The sequence below is a fragment of the Triplophysa dalaica genome, chromosome 17 (genome assembly GCF_015846415.1).
Source record: "Triplophysa dalaica isolate WHDGS20190420 chromosome 17, ASM1584641v1, whole genome shotgun sequence".
Taxonomy (NCBI): Eukaryota; Metazoa; Chordata; class Actinopteri; order Cypriniformes; family Nemacheilidae; genus Triplophysa; species Triplophysa dalaica.
Genome location: NC_079558.1, coordinates 17152038 through 17160357, shown reverse-complemented (window position 1 = coordinate 17160357; position 8320 = coordinate 17152038). Strand labels below are relative to the sequence as shown.

Sequence of the window (8320 nt, the reverse complement as noted above, 5' to 3'; positions counted from 1 at the left end):
TGTTACACACCTACAAAAGTAGCACATTTATTAGATTTGAAAACTTTCATTTTGACAGCGATTTAATTCAGTGGCTTTAAAGTCATTTGTTATTTTAACATATGATTTAAAAAAAATGTTATGCACACAATTTAAAATTGATTTGATTTCAAATGCTTATCAAAATATTGTTGTAGTTGACAAAAACATCAGACGCTTTCAGCATAGACAGGTCTAGTGATGATTAATAATGTATTATAATTTAATTGCCATCAGACGGTTGAAAAACTGCATATAAAATAATTTCAACAATTTAGCCAAGTGACACTTTATTTTGAACTGTTGCTCACGGATAATTCGGGAGATTTGACAGTGTTTGTAGTTATGTTTCATTTCAGTTATACATCTCAGATGTTTTTGCTAAAATGAAATGAGAGAAGAAGCAAACCATTGTTTAAATACATTTTGATTACGGAGCTGTAAAATGAATCCATATGCATTCACCTCAGATTATTTTATGGGTTTTGCAGCCATTGCTGTTTGTGGAGTTCCCCAAATGGTATTATTGATTTATTGATCAATAATGTTAATCAAAAGGAACCCTAATCAGAATACAACAGCAGATCTGATTTCCTGCATCGTCTTGTGTTTCGGTCAACTGTACAGTATTGATTCACGGGTGGCATAAAAGACATATTCAATTTTTACGACGACGATCAGGATATGACGGGTGTTTACAGTAAATGTATGTATGTATAAGAGCATGAATGCTGACCATAGAGCTCTTGCCTTTATTGCATTCAGTCATATTTTCCCATAAATCCTCACCTGACCTCACCTCTCTTGGTCCTATCGTTCTGGCCATCCCACAGGACTGTTTAACAAAGGGGCATTTGTGTCAGGACAGATAAAGCGATATTCGAAGCCAAAGGTACAGCACGTGTTTCTGAGTCCTCCCTATCTAAACACGACAATGATCTAATAATATACTACTGAGAACACGACAAGGTCAATGGTCAATGTTAGGATCACATGGCCCTCAAATATTGCGTAAAGTACAAACCATAGCCACCTGATACTGACCCCATTAAAGCTTACTGAATCTATTCACTCTTCTGTAAACCGATCGGCTGTCATAGCAGAGGAAGAACCTGTTTATTCTAAGCAGCTCTTTGCTTTGTGCAGAGATCTTGTGTGCATTTTGTGTTTATCTTTGGAATCAATGTTTTGTACTAAAAATGATCTAAGCCATGTTGACTACTCTGCCATCCTCATTAAATGCCTAGAAAACTAAAAAGTTGTTTTGCATGTCTCTTAAATTAATTTTTTTACTTTGTATAAGCGCTTTTAAGATGTTAGCAATTGCAATAAACCAAAACACAAAGCTTTTGATTTATGGATTGGGAATTTTGTAATCCGGTTTATGAGACCCCTCACGGACCCGTCCGAAGCAGGCCAGCAACAGGTCGACAGCAGCTGTTACTGTTGACTTAATCTCATCCTCTGTTCTGCCTTGCTTTGGGTTCACCTCCACCATATCTACAGCAGACAGGAGCCCTGGAGAACAGTAACATAGAACGGATGACACACAGTTAAAGATGCAATCCGAAAAATTTTGGTCAAAATTAGTAGCAGATAATGAGCAATAAAATATTAAATCTGTTTCCCTTTACCATAACCTGATTCACGGCAGCAAGCCTATAATAATGATTTATCAGTTGAGCTGTTGGGTTAGATTTAGCAGGAAATATCATTTGTAAACACAGGTAAAGATGTAAAGTCACTTTCAATTTTGTGTTTTAAAAAAGAGAGAGAGGAAAAAATTACAGATTTTAAATGCCATTTTAAAGGGATAGTTCACCTTAAAATGTTCATTTTTTTAACACACCCTCATGTAATTTCAACCATGTTTGGCTTTCTTTCTTCTGCAGAAAACAAAAAAAGAAATTTTTTGGGAATGTTGGTATCCAAAAAGCATTGGTCCCTGTTGACTTGTATTGTATGGACAAAAAAACAATACAAGTCAATGGGGACCGATGCTTTTTGGTTACCAACATTCTTCAAAATATCTTCTTTTGTGTTCTCCAGAAGAAAGAGAGCCTTACAGGTTTAAAATGTCAAGAGGGAGTATTAATGATGATAGAATTCAACATTTTGGGGTAACTATCCCTTTAAGGTTAGATCTGTATTGAACAGCCATCTAAAGGCAATGAAATCTTATGATTAAGGATTGTTGCAATTAAACTTGCTCATCGAGCGAAAAACTGCAAAATAAACTTTATGGATTTTTCAACAGGGAATGGTTGTACCAACATCTAGAATGCAGTACCTAATGGCCAATGTATTAAATATTATAAATATGACGTACTTAAAGTTGCTAACATGAAAATGAGTGCCTAATATTTACTAAAACTTTTCATAAAAATTCAAAAAAATATTCTCACCAGTTTGACATGTGTGTTCAGTGATATAAATCCCCTCTCTATAGGTCAGACCTCCAGCTACAGGTGTTCCTGTTGCAGGTGATACTGAAGGGTCCAGTGCATCAATGTCAAAACTCAGGTGGATGGGTTTTTTCACTCTAAACCATAAAAGAGTTGACATGTGTTTGGTGGATATATTTTAAATCTGACTGTTTTGGAAAGTCTTACTTTGAAAACATGTGCTCGCATGTCTGCTCCATGACTTTCGCTATTCCAAGCCTGTCAACGTCCATCATGGAGAAGGTTTTGATGCCCAGATACTGCATGATATAACTGGAGTATGAAGATAATGAAAAGATTATGAAAAAGTTCAATCATATTTTTTTTAACAATCATTATCAAACAATCTGTTTTAAAGGGGTCATATGGCGCGAATGTGTTTTTCTGTGTCTTGGGTATGTTTTAAGTTTTCCATGCATGTATTAGACACGTAAAGTTGCACAAATTAAAATGTCAGAAAAATATGCATTCCGTCAAAAAGTGAATGCTCACCCAGACCTGCCTGAAACACCTCTTGTAACCACACCAACACAAATCTACGTCAGTTCATGGTATATCTTGACTAATACCACCCAAATGTCAGCGCAAGTAAGGTGGCGTACCTGTCAGTACAATTGAAGAGGAACCTGATGTTCCAAATATGGTAAGAGGCGTTACATTTTCGTCACACGCTTGCAGTATTCAACAAATCACTACGCATAGTTAACTGGCCAATCATAGCACAGCTCACTTTTCAGAGCGATGACCTTTGTAATAAATCTGTGTGATTCAGAGAGGCCGGGCAAAGAGGAGATACAAACATACACGATGTGGAAAATACAGCTTAAACCACCTTAAACCATGTATACACATTGCATCGCATCTAAAACAAACCATAATATACGTTTTAGCCGTGTCACATGACCCCTTTAACAATCATAATAGTGATGCAGTCCACATGCTTACTGTTCTTCTGGATCTACATCACGAAGTCCAATGTAAACAACGTCTTTAGCTGCTATACAGGGCTTTATCCATGAGAAATTTGGAAGTATGGGAATCTGAGAAATCGGAGAAATATGCTTATTATAATAATCAATAATAAGACATTTAGGACTATTTGTATGGTACTTTTATACATGATATAGTTCAAAGTGCTTCATAAGAAAAAGTCATCAAAAAATTGTTTGACACAATAATAATAAATAAGTCAAAAACCTTTTAAAGAGATTTCTAAAGGTAAATTTAAAACAACATTTTGACACAATGCCAATAGGCCTACTCACTCTAGAATGCTCAAACATACTGAAGTAAATCTGAAACCTTTTCAAATCCCTTCCCTATTTTTTATAAATTCTAATTCATTTGTATTTCACAAGTCAGAAAGCTTTACAAGTACTATTGCAGTGTTCAAGCCAGAGATGTTAACTCCAAAGACGCAATTAAAACTCATCTGGGGAAGCACACCTCCTCATGCTGACACAATATTGCAACACATTTCAAAACGCAATTCAGTTTTCCTCAGTCAAGAGCACAAACAGTGTTAAGTTTACAGATGCTGAAACACCAGCTGTGTTCGGAACGTTACAGCTCTTCTGTAAGATTTTGACAGTGATGAAATTGACTCTACAACATATTACACTGAATAATGCAAGATTATCAGTCACCTTAGAGTGCAGTTCATGAATGAGGTAAGACAGCGGCTGGCCGTGAATGTTTCCGGTGGGTGTGGTCAAAGGTGTGTTGATGTCGGCATGTGCGTCCACCCATAAAACACTCAACTCATTTCTCGATGCTGCGTGACCAGAGATCGAACCGATTGCTAAGCTGGAAGAACCAGATGAAAAATGTCCTCTTATGACATTTTCTGTGAACAAACTTAAGCATATGGTTTCGGAGCAATCGAACAGCCTACAACATATTTTAATCATTCATTTGTGTCTTTTTTTAGTCTAAAAGACTATATACATGATGTTGTTGTAGGGACAAGGGCAGCTTAAGTCATTTGGAACAACTGAGGTGTAACCTGTGATCTCCTCCCAGCATCACGCACGTGTTCCCATCACTCTTGACTTTATGCACAGCGCCTGCAAGCAGCTCATTGGCACGGCCGACCGCTCTCGGCATCTTCACCCTGCCAACAGGTTCATCGTCGGGAATGTCTTCAAACGTCAGATTTCCATAATCCTTCACTATACAACCTGCAGAGGGACAGAGGGCCTGAAATTAGTGAATTTTTAAAGACAAAAATCATTTGTGGTTGAACATCCACTGGTGAAAGTCTAGATTCAAATGGCATTTAATGAGTCATCCAATGAAGGAATCCTGTTGAATGCGACTGAAGAAACAGCTAAAACTCTGGAATGAATTTCTAAATACATGACTTATTTCAGACAGTCTGTAACTATGTGATATTATGTTTTATTTATTTGATTTGATTATGACAAGAAAAGTGCATTTAGCAATTCACATTAATATACAATTGGTATCAGTACTGTTTGGATATTTCCAGCATTTTGTCAAAAAATTATTTTGATATAATCGTGATGTGATATTTTCATACCGTTACATCTCTACTGAGTACTAAAAACATGAAAGGGTTAATTGTACAAAGATGTTGTCTATTTTAAAGTCTCCGTGGAACTGAAGTTGCAATTTTTTTTTACCTCCCAATTCTGATGCATTTCTGAATAAAAAGGAATTTTGAATTAGAAATCTAATTTGGCTTTTGTTTTTTTCTGTGATTCGATTGGTTGTATCAAATAGCCGTTGCATTTTGAAATGCAACTGGCAGCAGAATGACATTGAAGGGGAGGAGTTAACAGATGCTCCGCCCAAACCGTCTGATTAAGATGGTAAGTCATCACAGGAAGAAAGTGCATTTTCAGATTTTAATTGAAGATTTTGAGGCCACGTGAATTTTAAAAAGAGAATGACTCACATTGATAATCTATTTACAATAAACACTGAAATATTTCATGAAAAAATAAGCATTGTATTTTTTTATTTCAATGGGACTTTAGAGAATGTTTGATGGTGCTCTTTTTATTTATACAATTGAATTTAATGTGGACTAGGACTGTTAAGATCCATTCACAATAAGGACAATAACGTAGTTTTAAAAACAAGCAAAAAAAGAGAACACTGCACACAAAGATTAAAGACATAAATTATTAATAGACATACTACTGATCAGGTTTACAGGTTTACAATTATTAGCCCAAGTTCTCTTTTTCTTATACAATATCAACTGAAGTTATGTAGTAACAGCATTCAACATCGCTGGGTTTGTTGTTCTGTAATGCAAACACGTGTCACTCTTATTTAGTAACAGAAATCTGTTGCTAATGCAATACAAACGGAGGGGTGGTGCTAGGTCAGTGTTGTTGCTCCAATTAGATTGTGCTTTCAATAGTAAATATAAAAAGAAGACATTGGCAGTCACGATCTTGTTCATGACACGAGTCTCTCTTTGGCTCAGAGTAATGACACAGTTTATTCTTAGTGCAATGACAGTCAGACAGATACAAAAGAAGCAATAGATTAAGGTCTCTCTTAAAGGTTTTAAAGCAAGTTTGTGTGCGTTTTTAAAGCAAAGTTAGACAAGTATGCTATTTGCAAGATTGTGACATTCATAACTGTACATATTCCTCATGTACGGACTGATGCAAATTAAACTATTAAAGTTACTATTTTATGTGCTATGAAGAGTCATTCCTGCTCCATTTGTTGGGTTTTATTCCTTTTGGTTTGCGCATGTTAATTCAAAGAAATCCTAGAAAGTGTTGTCTCTTATGTCCATTTTTTATGATGTTAAAACACATTTTCCACCCATTTTTGAAATAGAAAACTTGCGTAGACTGATATTCTTCTGATGTTTAAAATCGATCAACGAGTGTTTAGTAAAATATAAACAGATGGTTCAATATATTGTTAACAAATACATTCTCTGAGCGTTTATGTCACATCCATAATGCTGGAATTGCCCACAGGGCATCCTAATGCAATCCTAATCTGTATTCTGTATGTTTCACAAATGTGACTCTGGACAACAAAACCACTCTTATGGGTCAATTTTTCCAAAATTAGATTAGTACATAATCTGAAAGCAGAATAATTAAGCTTTCTATGGATGTATGGGTGTTAGGAAAGGACAATATCTGGCGCAGATACAACAGTTTAAAACAAAAAAAAATGTTTTTATATATTTAAGGTAGGAAATTTACAAAATATCTTCATGGAACGATCTTAACATAATATAAAAATCGTTTTACTCTTTTACTTAAAGAAAAATCGATCAATTTGACCCATACAATGAATTTTTGTCTTTCACTAAATAGGTTCCCGTGCTACTTAAGACTGCTTTTGTGATCAAATGTGCACAAATGTTTTAATAACGAGTTTAATTCCAGTTCGAGTATTCGCGTGTCGTGTCAAATGACTTTAAATCAACAAATCTTCCATGTAGTTTCTTAACTAATCTAAACTCACTTAGTTATTAAAAATGATAATAATCATCTAAGAATGAAACTAATTAACTGTAGCCTACCACCGCTTAACATTCTATAATACTTGTACATTACATCTAAATTAGTAATATTTTGTGTTTCGAATGATATGCAAAATAAAAATATATATTTAAGTAACTACACTGTTGTATATGAAGCATTCTGTAATAAAGTGAATTAATGACTGTAGTAAATACGGTCATGTTTATTATAGTATAACACAGTATCTATGAATTGAGCACTATTAGAGTAAATAGCCTATTTTAGTACACTACAGCATTTATTATGTGGTAAGAGACTGCAAATGATTTCAGCTTCAAGATTGCTGCAATTTGTCCCCAAAGTAAACAATATGTTCAGAGGACACTGAATCGATTCATGAACAAGTTAAATGCTGAATAACATGCGAATTATTTCACGAGTGATGTCCAGTACAGTAGTCATGAGTGTGAATAGCGTGTGTTTATTGAGGTGTGATGGTGCAGTAACGGTACCTTGCCCTTTAAGCTTCTGCACCAATCCTGCAGCTCGGATCAGATCTGGTCCTCTCTGCACACCATCCCTCCTCTGCAGTCAATGACACGTGCATTACACAGAGCACTAATGCATATAACAGCATCATTATATGCAGAATTACAATTATTTTAAACGCGAAGGTTTTGTAAAGCAGACGACGAATTTAAGCGTAAGATCTCACCTGTCCTTTAGAGAAAGGTGCGCCGATTATTCCAACACAGTGATGGTGATGGTTTCGTGTGAATATATAAAAAGCGGATCTTAATCGGCTGAAACTCTTATTTGCCGCCATGATTCACGCGGACGTCCAGAATAACTCGCGCGCGTCTCTGACATTAAAGCAGATTACAGGAGGCGTGTCCACACACGTGTCGTGTTAAAGTCATTGGATTGTCTCTGCTGAACTGAGCTCATGTTGTTGTTATGGGAAGGAATAGAGAGAAAGTATTTTTAGATGACAACATTGACGGTTTTGCATATAGAAAGAGCTTTTATTTGCGTAATCTTGATTTTTTTAATGTAAGAAAACCTACAATTATTAATATTGTATTATTATTATTAATATATCTTAATATTGATTAGTATACTTAATTGTTATATTTTCGTTTGTACACAGTTCGTTTATATACAAATGAATTCATACTTTATTTTTCTTTGTAAATGAAAAAACAGCTAAATGTGCCCTAACTATGGTGTATCGAAAAGTGGCCTAAAATAAACAAAAAAAGCTCACAGATTTTGTCACAGATTACACTTGTTGACTCTAAAGACAACATATTATTTTTTATTTTTTCTATACTTGACCATCATCTCTGAATAGTCATTTTTTCTATATGAGTTTATATATTATTATTA

General features: G+C 35.0%; 1 protein-coding gene across 1 annotated transcript; it reads right to left on the bottom strand.

The window, feature by feature from the left end:
- Positions 1-13: 13 nt before the first annotated feature.
- Positions 14-7807, bottom strand: arg1 (arginase 1). The gene is made up of 8 exons (XM_056770631.1): positions 7647-7807; positions 7444-7516; positions 4468-4642; positions 4109-4268; positions 3408-3502; positions 2631-2735; positions 2424-2560; positions 14-1536 (listed from the first exon to the last, which is right to left on the bottom strand). The coding sequence occupies exons 1-8, from the start codon at positions 7755-7757 to the stop codon at positions 1373-1375; spliced, it is 1020 nt and encodes a 339-aa protein (XP_056626609.1). The 5' UTR covers positions 7758-7807; the 3' UTR covers positions 14-1372.
- Between the last annotated feature and the right edge of the window lie 513 nt (positions 7808-8320).